We start from the raw sequence: 26,851 nt of genomic DNA on the forward strand, positions 1-26,851 counted from the left end.
TTTATTTGTTGACCTACTATCCTGCTACACTGCTGGATTTGGTTATTAATTCTGAGTCTTTTGGTGGAATTTTTTGGGTCTTGTAAGTAGAGGAGCAAATTATCTGCAAATGCTGATAATTTGAATCTTCCTTTCCTGTACGTATCTCTTATTTCTTTCTCTTGCCTGATTACTCTGGCTAATGATTACTCTCATTACTGTTTGGAGTATTGTATTGAATAGTAGGGGTGATAGAGGACATCCTTGTCTTTTTCCTGATTTTAGAGGGAAAGCTTTCAGTTTTTCCCCATTTAATATGATGTTGGTAGTGAGTTGGTCATAAATGATTTTTATCATATTGAAATAGGATTTTCTTTTTTTAAGGGTAGAGAATATTTATTGAGGGAAAGATAGCTCCTGCCTGAGAGGGACAGGATGGGACATCTGGAAAGTGGGTTGCCCGAGATAGGATTCTTCTATACCTATTTTCTTCAGAGTTTTTTTTTTTTGATACTGGGGATTGAGCTCGGGACCTTGTGCTTGCAAGGCAGGTGGCAGAACCACTGAGCTAAATCCCCAGCTTCTCTTCAGAGTTTTTATCATGAATGAATGTTGAATGTTGTCAGAGGCTTTTTCTGCATCTGTTGAGATGGTCATGTGATTTTGGTCCTTGGTTCTGTTTATGTGATGTGTTACATTTATTGATTTGTGTATGTTGAACCATCCTTGCATCCCTGGGATGAAGCCTACTTGGTCATGTTGTATGATTTTTTTGATGATTTATTGCATTCTCTTTGCTAGTATCTTGTTGAAGATTTTTTCATCTATGTTTATTTATTTATTTTTTTTCTCATTGAGAACTTGTACCTTTACATGATTCATCTTGGTTCTTTTTTTTTCCCCATTCCTAGCCCTCCCTTCACCCCCTCCACCCTTCCCTATTTACAAAGACTTTATTTCCATTTTTTCCATTTCTCGTCATTTTTCCTTTCCCTTCTTTCCTTTCCCCTGCCCCTCCCACTACCCCTACCCCTTTGGACATTTTCTTCCTATTTTGCATTATCGATTATTCATTCTAATCATTGGTACATTTAGGTATACAATATAATGACATTCATTGTTGGAAATTTGCACCTTTACATAATCTCTCTTGGTTCTTATTTTTCACTCTTACCCAGCCCTCCCTTCAACCCCTCCATTTGTCCCTATTTACAAAGATTTTGTTCCTATTTTTACATTTTCTCATATTAATTCCATACCCTTCTTTCCTTTCCCCTCCCCCTCCCACTTCCTTCCCCTTTGCCCCTTTTCTTCCTACTTCACATTACCTATTACACATTTTAGTCCTTATTTACACTTTCAGTTTCTCACACCAGAGAAACTATTCAGTATTTATACGTGTGTGTCCTATTTATTTCACTTAAGAGTGTCGCTCGCCTCAATGTGCATCCATTTAGCTATAAATGTCTCTTAATTTCTCATTTTTTATGGCTGAGTAGTACTCCATTTTATAAAAAAACCACATTTTCTTTATCCAGTCTCATCTATGTTTATTAAAAGATTGGGCTAGGCCTAGGGATTTAGCTCAGTGGCACCACGCCTGCCTTGCAAGCACAAGGTTCTGAGTTTGATCCCTGGAACTGCAAAAAAAAAAAAAAACAACAACAAAAAGATTGGCTTGTAGTTCTCTTTTTCAGTTGGACCCCCACCCCCACCCCACCCAGACAAGGTCTTGCTGTGTAATTCAGGCTGGCCTTGAACTCATTATGTAGCCCAGGCTGCTTTGTCTGGTTTTGAGATCAAGGTAAAGTTACCTTCCAAGAATGATTTGGGAGTACTCCTTCCCTCTCAATTTCATTAAAGAGTTTGAGGAGTATTGGTATTAAATTTTCCCTGAAGTTCTTGTAGAATTTGGCAGTGAATCCATCAGGTCCTGGAGTTTTCTTTGTGGATAGGATTTTAATAACTGCTTCAATTTCATTGGTGGTTATTGGATTCAAGATTTTTTTTTTTGGATTCAAGATTTTTAAGTCTTCTTGGTTGAGTTTTGGTGATTCATTTGTATTAGGAATCTTTCCATTTCTTCTGAGTTTTCCAGTTTTTTAGTATATAGGTTTATGGGGTAGTCGCTAATAATTTTGTGGATTTCAGTGATGTCCATTGTGATTTCACCTTTTCTCATGTCTAATTGCATTGATTTGTTTTCTTTCTTTCTTTCTTTTCTGTAAGATTGGTTAAGGATTCATCTGTTTTGATTTTTTTTTTATTCTTTTAAAGATTTAGCTTGTCATCCAGGTGTGGTGGTGCACTACTGTAATCCTAGCACTCAGAAGGCTGAGGTAGGAGGATCAACATGAGTTTGAAGCCAGCCTGGGTTACACAGTGAGTTCAAGGCCAGCCTGAATTGAACCTGTCTCAAAAAAAAAAAAAAGAAAAAAGAACTAGCTTGTTGATTCATTGATTCTTTGTATTGTTTTTTTAGAGTCCATTTCATAGATTTCTGCTCTGATCTCTCTAATGTCCTTCCTTGTACAAGCTCTGGGTTTGGATTGTTCTTCTAGGACCTTGAGGTGCATCATTAGGTTGTTTATTTGGGCTCATTCTGTTTTTCTGATGTGGGCTTTCATAGCTATAAACTTCCCTCTTAGGACAGCTTTCATTATATCTTATAAGTTCTGGTATGTTGTACTGGCATTATCATTTAATTCTACAAACTGCCTTATTCTTTCCTTAATTTCTTCTGTGACTCATTGATTATTCAAGAGAATATTGTTTAATTTTCATGTTTGTATAGTTTCTGTGGTTTCTTTTGCAATTGATTCATAGTTTCATTGCATTGTGGTCTGATATTATGTATGGTAAAATTTTGATTCTTTTGCATTCATTTAAGCATGCTTTATTGGGCAGTATGTTGTCTGTTTTGGAGAAATTACCATGTGCTGCTGAAAAGAAGGTGTATTCTGTTGAATGGAACACTCTGTAGTTATCTATTAAGTCCAGTTGTTAAAAGTTGCTTCATCTCTGACATTTATTCATATTTTGTTTAGTTGAGCTATTTGTGATACTGGGGTAGGGAGATCCCCAACTATAATTGTATGGCTTATCTGATCTTTTATGTCCATTAGTGTTTGCTTTATGAAGTTAAGTACACTGTGATTTGGTGCATATGTGTTCATAATTTTCATCTCTTCCTTTGAAAAGTTCCATTAATCAATATGTAATGTCTTTTTTGTCTCTCTTGATCAGCTTTGGCTTAAAGTCAACAATGTCTGAAAATAGAATCACTACTGCTGCTTGTTTTGGGGTTTGCATTGTATGTAGTATTGTTTTCCATCCTTTGATTTGTTGTCTTTGAATTTCTTCTTGGGTTAGATGTGTTTCTTGTATACAGTATACTGTTGGATTTTGTTTCTTGATCCATTCTGCTAATCTGTGTCTTTTGATTGATGAATTGAGTCCATTCACATTAATAGTTATAATTGATAAGTACTGACTTATTTGGAGTCATAGGTGGGGCTTTTTCAGATGTAGCTGAATCTAGAATGTGTGATGCTGAGATTAAGTGTGTGTGATTACTAAATTAGTCCACTGATTGGTTTGGCACCCACCCTAAGCTGGGTAGCCTAAATAGAACATAAAAGGGGCAGAAAGAAGGTGCTATTTTTACTTGTAGTTTGCTTGCTTTTGCTCTCTTCTGCCCGCCTTGAGCTGTTTCTCCTCTGTGATGCCCCTCTGCCTTGCCACCCTGCCTTGGAGCTAGGCGATTATGGACTGAAACCTCTACAAACTGTGAGCCAAAATAAATGTTCTGGCATTTTAATTATTATGTGGAGCATTTTTTTTCCTGATCATGGCTATTCAAGCGTCTGTGTGCTTCATTTATCTGTATGTTAAATTATTTTTCCATGTCTGGAAAGCTTTCTGCTATTACTTCTTTTAAACAGGTTTTATATGGCCTTTGTGCTATCTTCTCATTTTTCATTAATACCCCAATTCCTTTTAAATTAGTCTTCTTTGAGTCATCAAGCATCTGTTGGATCCAATTTTCATGTTTTCCTGTTTTTAATATAGTTTTTTTGGTTTGTTTCTTGTTTTTGTTTTTTTGGTACCAGAGATCAAACTTGGGACCTTGCGTTTGTGAGGCAGGCGGAGGAACCACTGAGCTAAATCCCTGGCCCTAATGTAGCTTTTTTGATCACTAACCACAGACCTGTCTTTTAGATCCAACAATTGTCCTCACATTTGTCACATTTTTCAGTCTGTTTTTAAGGATTTCTGCTTGGAACATTTTTATGGAATTTCATTCTTTTCTGTTCTGGCCATTCATGTTTTGTTTCTTTAGCTCTACTAGATTTTTAGAAGTATCTTCTCTACACTTGCTGATCATTTGTTTTATTTGGGTCATTATCTGTTTAGTAGTTATATCTTCTTTGAATTTGCCAAGCACCTTATTGAACTGTTCTGTTACCTCTGTTGATACCCTTTCAGACATTTCTGCTGTGTGACTTACGATTTGATATCCCTTGGATTTGCTTTAGGGGAGTTGGGATTTTTTGGAGGCATTTTGTTACCTTGTTTTCTTATGTTTTTATTGCTGAGGATTGAACCCAGGGCTTTATGCATGCTGAGCCTGTGCTTACCAGTGAGCACACACTCTGCCTTTGTTTCATTTATTTCTTAGCTTTATTTCCTAATTCACTTTCTAGAGGAGGAGGTTGAGTTGTGAGAAGTGAAATAACTGTGTCCCCCCGCCCCAACTTGCTGCTGATCTTTGTGCTTCCCACTCACAGCGGAGGGAGGAGGGAGTTGGTCATGTAGAGCAGCCTGAAGGCCCTGTTAGGGCACCAGGAATGATGTAGGGACTTAGCACGGGCAGCTACACTGAAGTATCGTGTTTAGGTATGAGTGCCAGCAGTTCTCATAGCCGTCCTGGGCCTCTGCCTACTACTGTTAGCTGATACAGGTTGGAGACACAAGGTGAGGAGCCAGGAGATCCACATTCCAATCCCAGAACTACCCTGCTGTGGACTTACCCATGCCGACCTGAGCCTGCTGTTAACACTGGGATGGAAATATTGGAACAAATCTTGCAGCACTGTTATGGGCATATCACAAGTTGTGGGTATGCAAATATTCAGAAACTATATAGTTATATATCAGGATATGCATTTTTGTCTCTGTGTCGTGGTACACCCCTGTAATCCAGCACTCTCTGTGGGAGGCTGAGGAAGGAGGATTACAAGTTCAAGCCCAGCTTGGGCAATTTAGCGAGAGCCTGTCTCAAAACTAAACATGAAATAAAAGGGCTTGGTGAAGGCCCTGAGTTCAGTTACTAGTACTGAAGGAAAAAAAAAAAAAAAAATATATATATATATATATATACACACACACACACACACACCCCTTGGATTATAAGAACCGAGTTTCTCAAAAAATTCATTTTAATGTGATATTTAGCTTTCAGTTATTCTTTGAATTTACAATAACTGATTTTTATTTTGTGTATCTGGGGAGCCCCTGAACTCCTTGTACCTGTGCAGCTACTGTTGGCATGAGTTTAAGTTCCCTCAGAATATTCTGATTTTCCGAGTTATAATGCTAGATAAGGTCATCTGTAATTTCATTTTTTTCCCTCACTGTAGTTTTTTTCTCTCTAGCTCATTAAAGTTCACTCATAAACATCAATATAATATATATATATATAGTTTCTTCAATGTGATAGCAGTTGTATGCCATCATGTTTAATGGCAATACATTTTTTATTTATGAGAATTCAGCCTGAGAAAATTTTTGTTAAGTACCAAATTACCCTCTGAAGACAGGAGAAGACTGGACTGAGTTCATTCGGGAGCATTTATGGACAGCTTCCTGCACCAGGCATGGTTCTAGGTGCTGAGGATACTTCTGTGTCAGGTGGTCCCCTTGTGTTGTTGGTCCCATGGGAAAGAGACAGACACTGCACACATATAGAGCTCTCTCTTGCTCTCTCCCTGTACCCCCCCATCTTTCTCTTGGTGCGGTGCTGGAGAGCCACCCCAGGGACTTTAGCTACGGACTTCACCACTGAGGTACATCCCCTCCCTCACTCCCCCCCCCTTCTTCTGAGCTGGAGGTTGAACTCAAGACCACACTCAAGCTAAGCATGGGCTCTCCCACTAAACTACATATATATCCATCCCCCAACCCTCTTAATAGATGGTCAACACTTTGCACAGTGTTAAAGGAGGGTCGTGTGAGAGAGGACGGTTAGCAAGGCCTACTGAGGAGATAATATTGGCTATCAGATCAGAGTGAGGAGGAGGAGGCAGACATTTGACAATGTTGGCCAAAGGCATCCATGTGGAGACAGCTTTTGCCAAAGTCCTATGGGTGAACGAGCCTGGGGAGGGTATAAAGCTGCACACGATAAACACGATAAGGAAGATGCGGAGAGAAGCCGCAGTGCAACCTTAGGAGCTAATGGCAACAGGTGAGGTAATGAAGGAGACATGTGAGATGAAGGAAAGCCAGGGAAGTTCACTGTTGGGAACCAAGGGAAGGGTTTTAAGGAGGGTCCGAATGTCACAAAGAAGCTAAGTCAGATGAGAACTGTGGAGTGAACCTTGGATATGGTAGTCGTCATTTCAAAAGTGCATTCTCGGGATGGTGGGGATTGAAGCCCCAGTGTGGTAGGCCTAGGAGGGAGAATGAGGGGAGGAATGAAGGCAGGCTTCGGGCAGCTCTTCAGGGTTTGCACAGTGCAGAGAAAGGGTGGAGGGCAGCTGAGTGCTTGAGTGGAAAAGTGGGTTTTGATAGGTCTCCCACTACCTCAGCAGCTATTATGTATAGTAGCTGCCCTCTTCCTATCCTGCCTTGCCCCCTCCCCTGTGTGATGTCATGCCAAGATGGTTGCTCCCACCAAAGGATAAACTCTTCTTCCCAGCATGCCCCTGTTCCCTCCTAGAAGGTAACCTAATACTCGCTCACCTCCTACCATCTAGTGACATCACCGGCTCCTCCATTCCCTAGTCACTACCTCATTCAACCCTGCCTCAGCCCCTACAAACCCCACCCCAGTCTCTATAAAAGACTCTCCCTGCCCTGGCCATATTGCTTTTGTCTCTCCTTTGTTCAGAGGCAGTCTGGCAGATCTATTCCCCTAATAAAGGCTTGTTGTGGCCTGGTCTGGTCTTGGTTTTCGGCCCTTTTACCTGACAGGTTTGTTTTCTTTTAAGAGTTTTTTTAGTCTTGCTCTTCTGTTTAGGTTTTCAGTCTATTTTAAGTTAAATTTTGTATGTAAGGTTCAACTAAATTCTTTTTAAAATCTTTAAAAAATTATTATTTTTGTGATACATAATGAAAACAGTCATTGCGCAGATTTGGTACATATACATATCACATCTTAGTCCCTTTTTACTTCCCCTTCCCATCCATCCTTCTGTCCCTTAGTTTCCTACCCAGGTGGCCCCATCTTAGTCAGATCCTGGAGAGTAAGCCTAGCTTCCTTAGTGCTTTTTCACTGTGGTGTGTTTTCTGGCCTTGGAGTAGGACAGGAGGCTGGAAGCAGGTCAGAGGAAGGAGTTCCTAAGAGGCAGAGAAGCCTGAGAAGCTTTAGGCAATCTCAGGGGACCAAGGAGATAAATTACAGTTGGGGGCTGCTCTAGCAGTCCTGCCGCAGGGGCCAATACCCCAGAAACAGGCAAGGTACTGGGAAGTGAGCTGGAAGTCCAGCACTAATTTCCCCTGGAGGGATTTGCTGACCAACCTGTGCTGGTCAAGTCTAAGAAGTCAAAGGCCAGGGATGTAGCTCAGGGGCACTGCGCCTGCCTAGCAAGCATGAGGTCCTGAGTTTGATTCCTGGTACTGGAAAAAAAATCTAAGAAGTCAAAATACAGAGGAATAGGAAGGTGGGGTATTTGGTGGTCTCATATTGGTGAAACTGAAACTGAAACTGGAGTCCAAGGCCCCTCCAAAGAGGAGGAGCTCTAAGATACACTGTAACATTTTCCTCCCAGCCCTGGAAGATGAGACTGTGGGGCAGACCCGGTCTTACAGTCTTGCGTAGATCCTGCAGACCACCCTGAAGTCAGCTCCAGCAATGCAATGCTGTACCCTCCTTACCTGCTAGGGGAAAGGTGAATCTGGGAGAAAGGTCGGATACCCTTGGGGAGAGCACGGGGGGTTTCTGGGTGTGGTAGTATTCTGTTCCGAGAGCCTTGCACACTTACTTTCTCTGTCTCAAGTTGGATGATGATAGCAATTTGTGCACTTATTGTACGGCCGGATACAGTGCTGCTCTGGGATTTCTACCTACTGTCTTGTGAGAGTAGCAGAGAGGATCCCTGGCAGGTTCCTCTTTGAAACTGCCTTCGAATTTTGCCAGCCAGTCACCTATCCTTTAGACAAAGGAAAAGGCAAACATCAAGGTTTGTCATTCCTTAGAAGTCATACTGAGTACGGGTTCCTTTTGAACTCTTGGGGATTTTCATGTAGGATTGTCAGGTTCAGACCCCCAGCAAGTCTCTTAGCCTGGGTTTTTCTTTTCTTTGAATTAATGGCAAAGACTCTTCTGAAGAACCTGGTGAGGCCCTAATACATTCGAGCAGACTGTTGAATGGGCTGGGAGGATGAGGAAAGGGGTGTCACAACTCAGAGTGGAAGAAAGAACCTTTCATAGAAGAATATCCTTAGTTGAAAGTCCCTGAAGCCCTTTGTGGACAAGAAAAGTAGGGAAATGGCTGTGTGACACGAAGGGTAGAAGGACCTGTGGATCCGGGGAGGAAGAAGCCGCCCAGGGTTACTCCTGCAGCCTGGCCTGATCTGCCCAGCTCCTGGGCGTGCTTTGTCTCATTTTGTAATCTAGTTTTGTTTTGAAAAATTAGTTCAATTTTCTTCTAGTTATACAATATCTTGCTCATTTACCTCAGAACGGCCTGATTATTTTTTCCTTTTCTTTAACCCCCTTCCCCTAGCTCTTTTTCTTGGACTTTCCCATTATTTCCCCTATTCTCTCATCTCATTTCTTCCCAGTACTATTTTTCTCTTCTAGATTACTTCACCGCTTTTCCTCCTGCTTCTCTATTGCCCCTCCCCCTTTCATCTTTCCTTTTGTATTTCCTTCTGTTTTTTTTTTTTTTTGGTACCAGAGATCGAACTCGGGTCCTTGCGCTTGTAAGACGGGGCGAAACCACTGAGCCAAATCCCCGGCCTGTATTTCATTCTGTATTAGTCACTTTTCCTGTTTCTGGGATGAAATACCTGACGCCGCCTGCAACTTAAAAAGTGGGGAAGTTTATTTTGGCCCACGGATTTCAGAGAATTCAGTCCATGGTTGGTTGGTTCCATGGCAGAAGAGGGAAGCAGGGGAAAACTGCTCAACCTAAGGCCGTGGGAAAGGAGAACGTGTCCCGCCCCGGGGACGCCTCTTCCCTGTGAGTGAAAGATTGAACTCATCAGTGGTTGAATCCAGGGATAAGTACAGCGCCCCCATGATCCAGTTGCCTTCCACACGTGAGACTTTTGGGGGGATATTTTAGACCTAAACCATAAATGCCTTTCCCTTATTTTTTTCTTGCTCTACTATTTTAAATGGTATCTCAGAAATGACCCCGATCATTGTTTCTTTCATGTACCACTCAGTGCTGCACTGACTGGCAGTGTGGCCCAGTGAGTGGTACAGCACATGCTTAGCAGGAACTAGGTCTGAGGAGCACCCCAATACTAGAAATCAGCGACAAGAAAAGTGATTGCAGTGTTCTAGACTAAATTCTAACCACTTCGTAAATAACAGCTCATTTAATCCTGTTCTCAACTCTATGAAGCAGGTTCTGTTCTTCTCTCTGTAATATAGATGATAAAGTCGAGTCGCAGCCACGCTAGGTAATTTGCCCAGAGTCAATCATTGGTGAGGTGAAATCAGGATTGACCTCAGCTGTGGTGGCTCCATGCTGCACCTGACTCCTCTACTCTGTGCTGTTGAACTAGGGAAATTCGGGGCTGTGGGAGCATCCTGTACTCAGCTGAAGGGCAGAGGGACATTGTCATTCAGTGTCTAATAATAAGTGCTTGTCCACCAAGCTCCAGAACGTTTAGAAGTGCTGTATCAGAAGTCTTTTCTTTGTCTTCACAAGCGACTTCATCTTCCTTTTTAAGCTTGTATTTCTTCCAGTTCCACAGCTCACAAACATCACTTACTCTGGGTAGCTGAGGCAGGAGAATTGCAGGTTTGAGCCCAAACTAGGCAACTTAAGTGAGACCGTGTCTCAAAACGTATAAAGGGTTTGGGTGGGGAGAGGTAGCACAGTGCAAAGACCCTAGGTTCAATCCCCAGCCCCACAAAACAAAAACACCCCATTTAATTTCATCTTACAGAGTTGAAAAGTACTTTGATGAATTTTATAAAGAGGTAACTGGCTTTGCTTAATTATAGTAACATATACTTGCTTTTATTTTTTATTTTTTTCAATACTGTGCATTGAACCCAGGGCCTCATACAGTTCCTGAAATTTTAAAGTTCAACTTAATTTATTTCAATTAAATTATAAGGAAAATGGTTTTTATTCTGGGAATCAGAACATTGTGTGTGACATAATTTTTTTTTTCTTTGAGACAGGGTCTCGCTGTGTAGCCCAGGCTGGCCTTAGACTCACTGTGTAGCTCAGGCTGGCCTCAAACCTGTGGAAATGCTGTTGCCTCAGCCTCCTGAGTGCTGGGATTACAGGCGTGCACCACCACACCCAGCTATGTAACATAATTTTAAAGGAACTATATATACAAATGTTATTAAATTACTTAAAATTAGCATTTGACTTCTCAATTGTGTTGTTTTATATTCCTCCTTGTTAGGAAGGTTCTAGCTTGGTGGCTCTTACCTCGCTGGTTTCCTTAGTTCAGTTGCACAAGTTCTCATTCATTGTCAAGGAGCTTAACTTCATCCGTTTTGGTTCAGACCTTGGACATTTGGTTAGAATTTAACATACAGTGCTTGATCTTTGCCACATTTTGCTTCAGCGGGCTGCCTAATTTGGGTCTTTGACACTGATTTTCTCCATTACTCTGCATCATACTTTTCTTTGATGTATAGTTTTTATTCTGAGGCTTTGTAACTTCCTATGATTAGCTCTAGAATTACCAAAGTGAGTATTTGTTAATGAGGTAATTAGTATCTAGAACTTTTGTCTTAGACAAGAAGGAAGGAAGGAAGGGAGAGAGGGAGGGAGAAAGGGAGGGAGGGAGTAGGTGGGAGGAAGAGGGAGAGATGGGTGTGTGTTTGCCAGGAAAGGCCCTAAGAAGTGAGGCATTTTCCTAACAGAAAGGGCTTGTGGCTTCCTGAGTGACCATCCTTCAAAGGCTTTGCACAAATTTTATATCGAGCTCATTGCCCTCTCAAATCTCGTTTGCTCTTAAGTAGGGTTACTGCTTTTCCTGCTCTGCCTGCCTCTGTTGTGAATGCAGACAAAGGTGTTTTCCTTGAGGAGTTGCAGACTGCAAGACTGTTTCTCTTGAGGATGGTAAGCTTCAAGAAATAAAAACAAAGCTAAGACCAACATGTGATATAGCAGGACTCTCACTAAGGACATCTCTAAATTCTTTCCATGGTCCGTCCAGTGGCCAGAGTAAGAGTGCTGGAAGTCTAGGGCCCTGATTTTTGTTTTTCTTTTATTTGCCCCTTGGGTTGAAGTGATTCACTCAGACAGGCTTTCTGGTTCTTGGGCTTGTCATGTATGAAACAGAAGTTATTCTACATGATTGATTGGTTCTCAAACTGTCCCTCTAAAACACTAGTGTTCTAAAGGTGGGTCAAGATGTTTTCTCTTTCTCCTCTGGCTTGCTTGCCTCGATTTCCTCCCTCACTTCCTCCCTTCCTTCCTTCCTTCCTACCGTATTCTCCCTATTTTGGTAGTACCAGGGATCAAACCTAGAAACTCTTGCATGCTAGGCAAGCATTCTGCTACCTCCTCAGGTATGCTTTTATTTAAAGAAAAATAAAAGAATTGGTTTAATTTTGGGATTTCAATCCCACAAAATTTCCTTAATTTTTATTGCTACCGTTGATCATCTTAGCCAGCTCTAGGATGTGATAAATGAACATGTAGCAGAAAAGTTGGTGGGAAACTTTGGAATTTATGTTGTCTAGTTTCATATTTAAAAAAAAAAATACTAGAGTGAAATTGGCAGTGATTTTTTTCTGTAGCCTGTTAATGGAGTCGTATATATTAGAATTATAACAGAGCGTCAGGGGTTCTCATCTGTGGGAGGAGAAGCAGTGCGGACTTGTTTACCACAAGGGCTTCGGGCGAAAGCCCAGGCAGGCGCTGCAGTGCCCCTGCCTCCCAGCCCTGTGACCCTGGGCAATTCACTGCACCTTCCTCTCAGTCCCTCATCTTACATCAAAGACAGGTTTGATGAGGAGTGATGAAGGAGAAAAATAACTGTCAAACAAAGGCCCGAAGTAGGCATTTCAGTGAGATAAATAGATATAATGGACTACTTCATAGGTTATTGTAAGTATGAAATGAATTGATGCCCATGAAGTACTTAGAACATGCCTGGTGTTGGGGCTGGGGATTTAGCTTAGGGCGTCCGCCACCTGCCTCGCAAGTGCAAGTTCCCGAGTTTGATTCCTGGTACCAAAAAAAAAAAAAAAGAACATGCCTGGTGCATAGTAAGTGCTAGACAAATGTGAGCTCTTCTTATCATATGGTGTAAACAAATATAATAGTATTTCGTGGTGCTGCTGTCTGAATAGGGCTGAGGACAGTGGGCCTGGAATTTCTCTTCTAGTACTAACACCAGTTTTGTTATTCAGTCTTGTAGCATTGGATTTCCTATAATCTTCCTTTCCCCCCGTTTACCGCTGAATGACTTGATAAAGCTGTGTTTTCTCTGTGTAGAGGAAAAAATCACTTTTTTCAATTAATAGGTAGAATCTAATCAAATATCAGTTCAAAAGGGCTTCCTTTGTGCTTCTCAGTGTGAAAGTATTTTGTGTTGTGTACATTAGTTACAATGGCTGTCCATCTATATTCCTAGGTTCTTTATCCTTATAGATGAAGGAACTGAAGCTCAGAGCTACTAAGTGAATTGCTAAAAGCTGCCAGTGACAGATACAAGGTTTTTTTTTTTTTTGGTACCGGGAATCAAACTTGGGTCCTTGTGCTTTCAAGGCAGCTGGCGCAACACTGAGCTAAATCCCCGGCCCCCAGATGCAAGGTTTTAAGCCAGGCTGTCTGACTCTAAACCCTGCTCTAATATCAGTCTGTGCAAAACCAAATTCGTAGTCCAGTGGCTGTGGTATTTATGGTAACTCATTTAAAGCGAGCTCAAGTGTCACCCTTTTAAATGGAGACTAATTTCTATAAACTATTCCAGAAGAATTGTCCTTTTGTGTGAGGATCAGCAAGAGTTATGGTGTGGCTAATACATATTCATTGAGAGAAGGGTGAAAGGTTACACCAGTTGTGTGTACTTTAGGCCACAGTCTCCTGTTTGCCCTGGAGGAGGCAGCGTGTGGCAGGGGAACGGCCAGCAGCTAGCTGGTCTCAGCGTGGGATCTGTTCCCTGCCCTGCCTCCCTTCCCTGCTGCCCTGGACCCCACCCCACCCCCACTGTGCAACTCCATTGGCTGTTTCTGCACCTCACTGCAGATGTGTGTGGTGTGAGTGGTGGGCCTGGGGTAATATCAAGGAAAGAACAAGAGAACCCTTTTTCTGTGGTGTCCATCTCCTTCCATTCTCCCGGTCCATGCGTAGTTCCTTCCCCAGATCAGGACTCAGCCTCTTCCACTTCCTTTCTCATAGCTTTTCTGGTCATTTTGCAGGGCCATCCGTCTCACTGTAACTTCTCTCTCTGGCATATCTAGTGTTGTCTGGTAGGAAAGGAGCCAGCAGTTTTCCTAGTTAGTTTGTAATATGTAAGTACTTTTTCTGGAATGTGACATGCTTCTTTCCTTAGCCATAATGATGCATCTGGCATATAAGATAACAGCCTAGCGTAGAAACCTCTGTTGATTCTTTTTTATTATTGTTGTTTTTATTTTATGGTAATGGGGGGGCCCATGGCCTTCACACTGAGCTACATCCCCAGCTCTTTTATGTTTTGTTTGTTTTTTTTTTTTGGCACCGGGGATCGAACTCAGGTCTTTGCGCTTGTGAGGCAGGCAGCAGAACCACTGGGCTAAATCCCCAGCCCGCCTAGCTCTTTTAAACAATTTTTAATTTTGAGATGGAGTCTTGTTAAATTGCTAAGTTGCCCAGGGTAGGGCTTGAATTTGTGATTCTCCTGCTTCAGCCTCCCAGGGTTCTGGGATTACAGGCGAGTGCCATCATACCCGGTTATATCTACCTCTGAAGCCACAGCTGGGCCTCTTTTTCCTTCTCTGTGCGTGAGCAGTGAAGACAAGAAGCTTCTGAACTGCAAGTCCTGGGGGTTTTGTGGTAGCAGCTTTAGCCAAGAAGGGCCCAGGGATGGTGGGGTGAGGTGAGTGATGAAAGGGTGGGGTGGCATGGGAACTCGGGAGGCCTGGGAAAGGGGTGATTTGCAGGCTGGGCACATGGAAAAGCCACTGTCTGGAGCACCTGGGCCTGTCTTTGAGCCCAAGGAGAAGTGGGAGTTTTTCTTTCCTTCTCAGGTCTGCCTCCTCACCATTGCCCTCAGGGGTGAGCTGGAAGGCTGACAGAGTCTCTTCCCTAGATGCTGAGCTCCACAGGAACAGGGTTTTGCTCACCTTTCTTTTCTAAGCCCGGTGCTGTCCAGGTACTAAGGAGTATGTTTGATCCCCACCAGGCCTGAAGGATCTTGCTGGCTTTCTTTCCTTCAGTGTTTATCATTATACTATGTGATCACAAATGTTGCCATGGTTTATTAAATCTAAGATACTAATGGTAAGATACATAATTATGTATAAGTAAGAAAAAAAGAGCCAGGTGTGCAGTGCACACCAGCACTTGGGAGGCTGAGGGAGAAACACTACTATGAGTTTGAGGCCAGCCTGGGCTACTAAATGAGTTAAAGCAGCCTAAACTACATAGCAAGACCCTGTCTCAAAAAATAAAAACAAACAAACCAACAAAAAGAAAGGAAGAAACCCTGGCCAATTAGACCCAGACATCAGTGCTTTTTGTCCTTTAGAATTTTTATTCCATACATTTATTTGGTGATCCTCTTGCCTTAGCCTCTGGAGTACAGGGATTACAGGTATGTGCCATCACACCTTGCTTATTTTATCATTCTTATGTATGCATGACAGGAGAAATGTAAGTGAAATAAATAGAGGGATGACTAAAACTTCTTCACTATAAGAGTCTGATTCTTTGGCATCTCTTCTGACCCAGGGTTGGGGATGTTGGTGGTGTCCCACGTGGTGGAATTCTTTGTGGAATCAGGAACACAAGTGGTCTGGCTTTTTTTTTTTTTTTTTTTCTGATGGTGCTGGGATTGAACCCAGAGCCTCACACAGGCTAGGTAGGCCCTCTGTCCTAAGCCACATCCCCTGCCCCAGGGTGGCATTCTCAGAAGAAGGCACACCACTGTCTCCAAGAGTCTGCTCTGAGCATCAGGTGACACCTGTCTGCTCGAAGTTTCCATGCTGGGGCTTTCCCATCTGGCCTTTGGCAGGCCAGTTTTTCACAGATCTCAGTAACAATAACTCATCATGCAGCTTTATCCATGTGGGCTATCTTTTATACCCAGTTCCCATAGAGGGTTGGGTATTAAGGTCAACTCCAGTGGTGGATATTTATTTCCTTAACCAAATTTGTGCCCTTCTACTGTTTCCATGCCTTGCAGTTTCAATATCCAGTTCTAGTGTGATCTCTTTGAGGACATTTAAAAGGGAAGTTAGTGTGTCCAGTGCGGACCATGCACCTGACCTAGTTGATGTGAGGCCAGAGAGAGTGATGGTCACCAGCAAACAGGGTCACATGCGATGTCCTCACTGTGGCTGCACTCGGTGTCCTAGAACTCCCTAGTGAGCAGTGTTAAAATGCAGGACTCAGTGGAGTACATACAAGTTATTAAATCTCACTACAATCACAGATAATTTGGATTTTCCAATGAGGCTACTGAGGCTCAGAATATGTGATTATGAATATCACAAGTACTAGGTACATGGTAGATTTGGGGGCTTAGAACCCAGATCTGTCAGATTCTAAAGCTCCCACTTTTCCACTATACAATGCTGTTCAAGAAAAAAAATAACTAGATTCAAAGCCTCAAGAAGACAAAGCTTTGTTTGTTTGTTTTTCGAGATGGGGTCTTGCTATATTGCTTAAACTGGCCTCAAACTTCTGGGCTCAAGTGATCTTCCTGCCTCAGCCTCTGGAGTACCTGGCCTGTGGTACCATTCCCAGCTTTCTTTCTGTTTGTGATACACTGATGTATTTTCATTTTTTCAGCGCCAAGAATTGAAGCCAAGGTCTCACATATGATAGACAAGTGCTCTGCCACTGAGCTTCACCCCTAGTCTTTACACTGATGTTTCTTAGGGACCAAGAACTATGCCTGGCACATACTAAATAATGAATAAAGTCACCCATAAGAGAGGAGACAGAAATGCAAACTTGTTCTTCTCTTCCAGGGAATGAAGTCTCTAACTCTTTCTGGACAGTCTGTCAGGGAAGCCACGGGTGCCACTTTCTAGACAAGATATAGTGTGATTCTGCTGTTCTCTCAGGTCTGTAGGCGAGGCTTAGTGCTGAGGAGTAGGGTATCCATCCCCAGAGAGCAGAGGCCGTCAGCTCCTGCCTGCCGGGCTACATTAAAGAGGCTCCTGGGATTCTTTGTCCTATTAATCAAGATCAACAAGGGTCTACAAATTGTACAGTTAAAAAGAAAATAACTGTGGGCTGGGGGTATAGCTCAGTGGTAGAGTGCTTGCCTAACATCTAAGAGTCTGGGTTTTACCTTCAGCATTACAAAAACTTGCACATTTAAAAAGGAAGTAAACATGATGAGTCTTACAGTAAAGGGGGTTCATGTAGTGAGATGTACTAATAAACTGTCAGGTTTATAGATATTTTGAAAATGCTGAAGCACTGTATAGCTCATGTATAAAATTTGAAAGTTAATACATTTGAACACCTGTTGTGGGCTAGACCGGGTGCCTAGAACTGTCACCTGTATCATTTAGTCCTCACAATAACTCTCGGAGGTCGTTATTATCTCCCATTGTGCATATGCTGATGATCTGTCTCAGAGAATAGAAGTGATTTGGCTACCATGTTGAATGAATAAGTGGTTGAATCCCCCTGGAAGCCAGAATGTTCAGACCTGCCGGTTTTCTACTGTACTCTTCTGCTTCCTGTCTCAGTTTAAGGCTAGAATATGCTTTATTTTTACCTCATGTCTGCATCACTGGGGGTCTAATCCAGGGCTATGTGTGTGCTAAGCAAGCACAGTATCAGTGAGGTATATCCCTTGTCCTTGAAATGGACTTTAGAAACCATTTTATACACTCATTTTATATAAGATCCTGGTGACCAAAAGCTTTAAGGGGACTTGCTTGGTTAATAGTGGAGTCATAATTAGAATTCAGTTTTCCAAAACAATTTGTTAAGCAACAAAAAATTACAGAATGTTACACTGGTGTTTCAAATAATTTAGTCAATATAGATCATAATTTAAAGTTTTGTAGCCATATATTAAAGAACAAGAACTAGGTGTGTGTGTGGTAGCACACCTGTAATCTCAGCAACCTGGGAGACTCAGGCAGGAGGATCACAAGTTCAAGCCCAGCCTAGGCAGCTCAGCAACTTATGAGACCCTGCCTCAAAATAAAAAAACAACAAAACAAAACAAAAGGGTTGGGGATGTAGCTCAGTGAGAAGGCCCCGGGTTCAATCCTTAGTACCACACAGCAAAAACAAACTACGGGGCTGGGGATTTAGCTCACTGGCACGGCCCCTGCCTCGAAAGCTCAAGGTTCAGAGTTCGATCCCCAGTACCAAACAAAAACAAAAAAACAAACAAACTAAAAACCACAAAGTGAAACTAATAACTGGGTATCCTGTATCACAATTTGGATTCCAGACCCTTTTGTTGTGTGTGTGTGTGGTGCTGGAGGTGAAGCCCAGGGCCTCATTCATACTAAGGTTAGTATCCTACCATTGAGCTACACCCAGCACAGATACTTTTTGAATTACTGTAATGTGTCTTCAATATCTTGGGTGAGTAGGACGAAAGAAACCCACTTTATGGCTATACTCAGCTCAATAATCAAACAGAAAACTTCTGTGATCGAATGTGTGGGAGTCGCCTCTCACCCACCCCAGCAAGCAGTTCTGTAGCACATAGAGCAGCTGGGCGTCCTCTAATCCCACTTGGTTTTGGTGTTGGCCTGGAGATAGTGCAGATCCCATAGGTTTATTCTCAGTTTCCAAGACAGATTCCCACTTCAGAATGGAAACAAAGACAGTGAGGCTCTGTGGCCTGTGCGTTGTTCGGTGAGGGGCTGGGCTGTGCCGGCCTGGTCTCCGCAGTGTCCCAATGCCTAGCACAGTGCATTTGAGTCCGGCAATGAAAGGACCGAGCAGGGGGAAAACAATCTCTAGTTTCTATGTAAGAGGACGCTGACTCTCTTTTGTGGTATTCCTGCTAAAAATTCATGTCCTGGATCTAACTATGAAGAGACATAACACAGACTAAAATTGAGGAACATTCTGAACAATAAATGACCTGTATATTTAAAAAATGTCAGGGTCACAGGATACGAAACAGAGCAGGAGACTGACTGGATTGAGGGGATTGAAGGGCATGACCAGATTGATCTGGGATGGGAAGGGAAAAAATGTTGTTTCTTTGGCTGTGAAGAACTTTAGGCCACTGACAAAATTTGAATAAGGTCTATAAATTAGGAAATATTGCTGTTTCACTTTGGTAATATTACTGTGGCTATAAGAAAGTGGTCTTGTTTTTAGGAATTAAGCACTTAAAAATTAAGGGGTAAGTGTCCTTATGTCTGCAATTTACACTTAAATGTTTCAGGCTGGAAAAAAGAAGCTGGGCCTCGTAGTGCACACCTGTAATCCAGCACTTGAGAGGCTGAGTTGAAGTCCAGCCTGGGCCCCAATGCCCAGCTATTCCTAGGTTTTGAAATATTTATTTTTTAAATAACTTTGTTGAGGTATTATTTATATACCATATGCACCGTGAATATCTTTTTATACATTTTAAAAATACTATCATTGTATAAGTGAGGAATTTTTCTAAAAATCAACTTTATGAAGTTGTAATTTATACGTAATAAAATGGATGTATTTTGATTGAATAGGTTAATGACTTTTGACACACATATTCTTCCTGTAAGCACCACTCCAAGCCAGATTCAAGACACAGAATATTCCCATTTTCCCAGAGTATTCCCTCATGCCCCTTTGTTTATACCCTGAGCTGGTTGTAAACATGGCAGTATTGTAAGTGCTCTCCAGTGAGGGCGGGAAGGATAGGGTGGGTGCCAGGTGAGTGAGTATGGAGTGGATGCTTTGGAGTGGGGCGAGGATGGCAGGCGAGGGGGTCAGGCCTGCATGCCAAGGGCCCCCTTCTACTGTGTTCGCGGCAGGTCCTTCATTCCAGAGTTGGCAGAGGCAGTGGCTGTCCCGGTGTCTGTCTCTTTTCTTTGGGCTTTGTTCTAGCTCAGAGGTTAGAGCATGTGTGCTCTAAGCATATGCTTCTGAGCATATTTCCATGAAAATGGAGAACAGATGTTGGCAGTGGTCTTTCTTGTCTGACTTTATAGGTGTTTTGACCATCTTACCTTTTCCTGTTTGTGTGTCACTTCGATGAGAGGTTGGGAGGAAGTACGTCAGGCATGGCTGTTGCCCTTTAATGTAGCAAATCTCTCGTGATGTTTAAAATGTCAGTATGGTATCATCATTATCGAAAGGGAAGATTTTGCCTTAAAAAAGTCTGTTTTGAAAAGGAATGAGGTTTGGAGATAGAGATTTTCCACATGTTGATGTTCAGTGAAGCTTCTGATTTGGTCACTTATTGGTCCTATTTGACCAGATAGGGAGCAGCTTATATTTGTATTCACCAAATTGTGGCCCAAGGAATCCCTGTCCCTCCACTTTCCATTCCCCCCCCTTTATTTTGTGATTTTCATTGTTCCATTGTTCATTTGGAGTAGCAGTCGTGTAGATTGTCAGCATCTACCAAGAAAGAGCTTGGGCAATGCATCAGATTTGGGTGTGACCCTGTCACTTGCCTGCATTTAGCATCTGGGGAACTGGTTCCTCCAAAGAGGACTAGGATTTAGGATTACCTTTATGTAACGTTGTGTTTGTGTGTGTGTGTGTCTGTGTGTGTGTGTGTTTATAGACAGTGTGTATATGTATGCCTACACAACCACACTGAATGCCTGGGACATAGTGATGCATTGTATTGTTATTACAAATGATTTTTTCATTTTTACTTTTCTGCCCAGGTGTGTTGCTTTTTAACAAAGCTTTTTTTTCTTCTTTGTAGTTGAGACGATAATTTATTAAAATGTATTCATCTACTTAAAATCTTGGGTCCTTTTCTGTCTCCTCAGGCATGCTGCAGACAGACCCTTCTGTCTTTCATGCACATGCGTGTGCTGGACAGATGACTGTCCCCCACCCTGTGCTGCTGTAGGTGGCCCGGACCCGGAGCTGTCCAGCAGGAAAAGATGGATTCCAAAGATGAAAACTCACACGTGTGGCCACCATCTGCAGAGCATGAACAGAACACCACACAGGTGAAGGGTGCTCTTTTCCAGCTGGCTGTTTATGGCAGGGTTTTAGTTGGGTACAGTTTGCTGACAGGTAAAGAAATAACAGCTATAGTAATGAGTTGTTGGGAGGGAGCCCACGTGAAGAAGTGGGGAGTGATTCAGCACGTGAATATTCCATCGAGATGGCTCACTGAGAGTTAGAAGAGTTCATCCAGCTCTAGGCTTCACTGCCTTCTCTGCAGCTTACTGTCAGAATCCATTTCACTGCACTGATTTACTTATGACATTGGTGTCAAAACCCTCAAATTGTTGTTTCTTTTATTGTCCAGTATAGGGCTTTTATTCCTTATAATGAATGGTAAGGTATGTTTATGAAGTGAATGGCCTTTTCTTTTTAAGTTTCGAATGCAAGTTGTTCCATTCTGAGTCACCATTTGGGGTGGTTAGTCACTTACTTGCATGCTACTGTCATTGATCTCTGCCTTTTGAATTACTATCAGAAGCAACTGCATGTGTTTTGTTTGTTTTTAGGGGTTTTTTTTGGCGGGGGGTGAGGATTGAACCCACAACCTTTGAGGTAAATGACATCCATAGCCCTTTTATACTTTTTATTTTGAGACATAGTGTTGCTAAGTTACCAAGTTGCCAAGTCTAGGCTCAAATTTGTGTTCCTCCTTCCTCAGCCTCCCACATTGGTGGGACCACACAGGTCCACTGCTATGCCCACTTGTCTGCATATTCTTTTGACTCTTCTTACCAAAGACAAATCTCTGTATTTTTAGTGTGAATTTGAAGATGGTTCAGCAGTCATATGGATCCATGTGGCCAAAGTATTAAATTTAATTTTTATACATTAGGATAAATGTGAGGTTTTCAGTCAATTTTTAATTAAATTATATAACCAAAATCCTGTCTTCAAAATTAGGAACATTAAAATACTTAAATAAGAAAATCTTATTTAAGCAATATGATAAAGATTATAATAAGCAAAATCGATCCTTTGGTATGATTTAAAAGTCTCAGTCTGTAAACTTTTTAAAAAAGCAGTTACAGAGATGTTTTCAGTAGAATAATTGAAAACCATGCTCTGTTTCTCATGGCAACCATTTTGAAAGCTAAGGCATTTATGTATTTTGGTATATTTTATCAAAAAGCAGAAAGCAAGAAAATCTGTTTGTGACCCTATGCCCAGGGTACCCATCTGTGGTAGCCAGACAGCAGGTAGCAGAGCTCAGGAGCTCCCACTGCACCCCTTTTCCCCTTCATCCCTGTTCCTGACCAGAAAATCTGAGGAGCGAGTAAAACAAGCGGAAAGGTTTGGATGGCTCATCTTTTGAGAAAATGATTTTTCCATTTCTAAGCCCTGAAACTAGTCTTCAGTGTTAGTGAATAAATCTAAACCCACAACATTATAAATCTAAAGTTACAAAATTACCTTACAATAGTGAGAACTGTGCCAATATGTTAGGAGCCTAACTTTTCCAGTGTATAAACTTTATCTTCATGGGTGAATCCGATGTGTACAGATCAGTCAGTTAGTAAAGAATTGGAAGTTTGGTGTAATTGATTACACTTGGCCTATAGGTCTCTTTCCGAGGACTGCTAGTTTATATCATTTTTGGAGTCTGTTATTCTCCACTGGAGAAAACTTACACAAGAAAGTTACACTTGGCACCAAGTCAGTAGGAGAATAAGGATGCCAGGCTAGGAGTGCCTGACTTTGACATCGGCGCATTAATCGTCTCTCTCCCAAATACGTACACTCCAGTCATCTGCTGCAGACCTTCAGTAGCAGGCATCAGGCCATGTTTCAGCTGTGGCTTCACAAATTCAGTCCTCCGAAGCTGGCCATGCAGATTTTACAAAACTCAGCTTCTGCTTTTAGTTTTTTAAATCCTAGGAGATAGAAAATTATTTACTTAATGACAACTGAAATAGTTGTGCAAAACCCCTTACAAGTACTTCACTGGCAGAGAAGAGTTTTGTCATAGTCATTGACTCAGCAGATGTTTCCTGCTATGCTTCCACTATGTCCTTAAAGTAGGAAAGAACTGGTAGGAAAGAAAGTGACCTTATTTAAATGTCTGCTGAAAAGCACAGTTTGTTATAAAATTGAATTTTTATGATATCCTGAGAGCAATTGGTTTTCGAATCTTGACCTTTTTTCACATCACAGAATAGTTTGTATTTTGGTGGCATTGTAATCACTTTTCCAGGATCAATTACCCGCCCCCCCCCCCCCGCCCCACTGCAACTCCCCAAAAGAGTTCTCTTCCTCCAGCATTTGAAGGAAAAGACTCTAAGTCAGTTGCCTGACAAAGCAGTAAAGCAGTGACAAGGTCCTTGTATCCTGTCTCCTAGTCTCTAACTTGGTATAGATGAAGTACATCAATCTCTTTTCTTCTTTTATGGGGATGTTTTAGGTGTTTTAGAAGTGTGCTCAGTTGGCCACATATCTTTGTGAGACTGAGTTTGTTCATACGTCATTCTTGTCTACTTTTTGCCCCAGGTACACTTTGTTCCGGACGCTGGAACTGTGGCTCAGATTGTCTATACTGATGACCAGGGCCGCCCCCCCCAGCAGGTGGTGTATACAGCAGATGGTGCCTCCTACACTTCAGTGGATGGTCCAGAGCACACACTGGTGTACATTCATCCTGTGGAAGCTGCACAGGCATGTGAAGAATTGTTTTTAATTTGCTAATTAGTTAATTCACCAGTTGCTTATGTTTACTCTCTGTCCGTCATTGTGAAAGGTGCTGGTGGTGCAGAAGTCATTCAGATAAGATTTGTGCCTTCAGGGAACATATAACCAACTTGGCCTAGCTAGCACAAGATGGTTCATTTGTTTAACTTAAGTGCATTAAGGGGTTAAGAGCACTGGCTTTGAATCAGCTCATCTCTACATTGACCATTACTAGATTATCAATTTGTTAGTTTTCCTGAGTGTTAAGAACCATGCTTTTAATTCTGCGTAGCTTAATCAAATGTGGCTCAGTAAAAGAAAATATTCAGATTATTTTAGTTAATGTGTAAGCCAAGGATCCTACTAGCTCACTGACTACCATTTATTAATAACTTGCTGATTTGTCATACAACTGCAATAGAAGCCAAGGTATTTAGTCTGTATAATTTTAGCTACTTTTATTTTTTGCCTGTGAGTTGGATTTTTCAGAGATGCAACAGATATTCTCCAATATACAAATGTGATTTTATGCTCTTGTTTAAAACATATGTTTTAAAAGTTTTATTTATTTATTTTTGGGTGCTGGAGATTGAACCCAGGCCTTCATGCACATTTTACCACTGAACCAGCCCCCAAACCTGTGTTTTTAAAAATCACATTCCAGGGCCAGGGATTTAGATCAGTGGTGCCGCTGCCTGCCTCGCAAGCACAAGGTCCTGAGTTCAATCCTCAGTACCAAAAAAAAAAATCACATTCAATACTTTATAATAGGATTCTGGTAATAAAATTTTTCTCTGATACAATATTTAATCAAGAGGCTCAGATCACTTCTAAGAAGAAGTGAGGTTCATTGAATCAATGGTTTTCTAATCTTTATAAAGACGAAATTGTCAAATACATTTTTGCGAATGCCTTTGCTTAGTTTTAGTTCCCTATATTAAAATAAAATTACGTAGCTTATGCAAAAAATGTCCTATGCCCAACTTTGGTTTATTATAATGTTGCTGTCTGAATTTTGATAGTTTTTAAATATCAAATATAAAATGTCTGATATTCCCTGAAACTTTGCTACATTTCTCTAGAAGCTAAAACATAACCATAGTTCTTGCTAAAGTCTTGGGTAAATTAAAGTCCTTTGGAAGTTTTAGATGAAAGAATATTTTTCTGGATAGGATACATTAACCATAGTATCTTGGCTATGATAGTTTGGAAGATTTTCTGTAGTTCAGTTTTGTGTATTATGATCCCACTTGTATGTTTGTAACAAAGATTTGATGATGATGAGGAGGAGGAGGAGGAGGATGATGATGATAACGATAACTTTATTGACTTTATCCAAAATAGAACCTATAGGCTATTTTTTTGGTATTAAATTCTTTTATTGGTACATTGTAGGTATACAACAATTACATTTCTCATTAGGAATTGTACCTTTACATAATGCATCTTGGTTCTTATTTTTTCCCCATTCCTAGCCCTCCCTTCACGCCCTCCACCCTTCTCTATTTACAAAGACTTTATTTCCATTTTTTCCATTTCTCATCATTTTTCCTTTCCCTTCTTTCCTTTCCCCTGCCCCTCCCACTACCCCTACCCCTTTGGACCTTTTCTTCCTATTTTACATTTTCGATTATTCATTCTAATCATTGGTACATTTTAGGTATACAATATAATGACATTCATCATTGGAAATTTGCACCTTTACATAGTCTCTCTTGAAAACCTGTAGGCTATTAAGTTCAATTTATGTTCATTCTCTCTCTGATAATGAATGTGTATATATATATGTGTATATATATATATATATATATATATATATATATATATTTGAAAGAGTTGTAAACTTGGTGTTTATAATGCTTTTCTGTGTCTTTGTATATCTCCATTCATTTTCCTTAAATCACAGATCTGTTCTTGTGAGTGGCCTTACAAGTACATGCACTTGTCCATGTCCTTTATGTTTCATGACAGGCCTTTTTAATTAGCTGTGACATTCAACCTCAAGAAAAGCTTTGCTTAAGCGTAAAATAGTGAAATAATGTTAGCTGCTTGGGATGGTTCACATATACAATCTCGTTAGAGCCATCTGAATGCAAGGCTTTAGGCAAAGATTATAATTTTTATCTTCTTTATTAATGAAGGATTACTAGCCATAATGGGAGATAACTTTCCCAAGAGTTGGAAGTTGGTGTATAGTAGTAGAATAATTTTTCCTGTATAGGCAAGCTATCTAAAGATCTATTAATTTTTTTTTTCTTTTGGTCTAGACCCTGTTTACAGACCCAGGCCAGGTAGCTTATGTCCAACAGGATACCACAGCTCAACAGGTAATGAATTGCCTTCTTACCATTTTGCTGTTTGGGAATAATACGTGACTATCACAGTTCTCTGAAATGTCCCTGTACCCCTCTATCCTGTGCCATCTCTGGATGTTTATATTAAAAGCATACTTTAACTCCTTTAGTAGAAACAAAGCAAAACATAGCATAAATACTAATTCATTCCACACAGTATATATTAGAATAGCCTAGTAAAAAGTGATTTTTCAGGGAAGTTTGAAAAATAAGTATATACTACTATGGAGGGAGATTGCCTAAGTAGTCCACCAGTTTGAGACTAGCTTGGGGAACATAGGCCCTGTCTTAAAAACAAAAACAAACAAACGAAAACAAGCATATAAGCAGAATATTGATTTAGATTCCAAAGAATGATCATCAATTTTTTTTATTTGGAAATGTTTTTATACTGGTTCTATTTTTATATGTTGAAAAATACTACTTAAATATATGTAAGTCTGGTGGCAACCTTCCTCATTCTGGCTTCTGAAAAACAGATTTTTCCTTTACAACATGTCTTTCTCTTATCCATATTTCTAATATATACTGTTTGACCTTATGGGACTTCTTGTTTTCCACGAGGATATGAAAGGGATAAAGAAGGTGCAGAACTTGACATTATCTGTTTTACTTAAAGGGAATGTGAATTCAAATAGGTCTATTTTCATGTCCAGTGGTATGACTTTTATTAATGTGTATACCTGAGTGCTATGAACAATTAATAATTAAATTGGGAAGTACTATCTTCTTTTTATTTTTTATTTTTATTAGGACATATATGTAATAATAGAGTGGATTCTGAGGAGCCTTTGTTATTTAAATCGGGGTTGAACTTACTCCTGACCAGCAGTGAACTATAGTATTGTGGGGCCTGTGAACATAAATGATAAATGAGAGTTGTTATTTTCTTTTAACAAGTTTTGGCAATAAGTGAATATATTTTGACCAAAACACACACACACACACACACACACACACAAAGAAAGAAAGCCCATTTCTGTGAATATTTATTGATTCTATCAACTAAGCAATAGATTATTATTATATGTTTTTCTATTGTAGAATGTGCTATTATTTATATTTTCCATCTATTGTTTTACCTGTAGATTCTTTTTTCTTTTTATTACTATAAAGAACAGTGTCACAGATATCATACCAGATTATTTCCTCAGGATAAATTCC

At 40.9% G+C, this 26,851-nt stretch overlaps 1 protein-coding gene across 4 annotated transcripts in view; it reads left to right on the forward strand.

Annotated features, from left to right (window-relative positions):
- The window catches only part of Prdm10 (PR/SET domain 10), a 106,155-nt gene that overhangs the window by 15,901 nt on the left and 63,403 nt on the right, over window positions 1-26,851 (forward strand). For 3 of the 4 annotated variants that reach the window (XR_015452411.1, XM_013078830.3, XM_087214279.1), the window contains exons 2-4: window positions 20,486-20,671; window positions 23,157-23,321; window positions 25,601-25,660. Coding sequence is in view for 3 of the 4 variants with exons in the window: in XM_013078830.3 (XP_012934284.1) it covers window positions 20,603-20,671; window positions 23,157-23,321; window positions 25,601-25,660 (294 nt within the window). In the remaining variant the exon portion in view is untranslated. Of the gene's footprint in view, window positions 1-14,321; window positions 14,437-20,485; window positions 20,672-23,156; window positions 23,322-25,600; window positions 25,661-26,851 lie in introns of those variants that run through there. The other variant, XM_087214278.1, reaches the window with a different exon arrangement.

The sequence above is a fragment of the Heterocephalus glaber genome, unplaced genomic scaffold, assembly GCF_053883595.1.
Source record: "Heterocephalus glaber isolate CG9 unplaced genomic scaffold, H.glaber_assembly_v1.0 deba00001446, whole genome shotgun sequence".
NCBI classification, from domain to species: Eukaryota; Metazoa; Chordata; class Mammalia; order Rodentia; family Bathyergidae; genus Heterocephalus; species Heterocephalus glaber.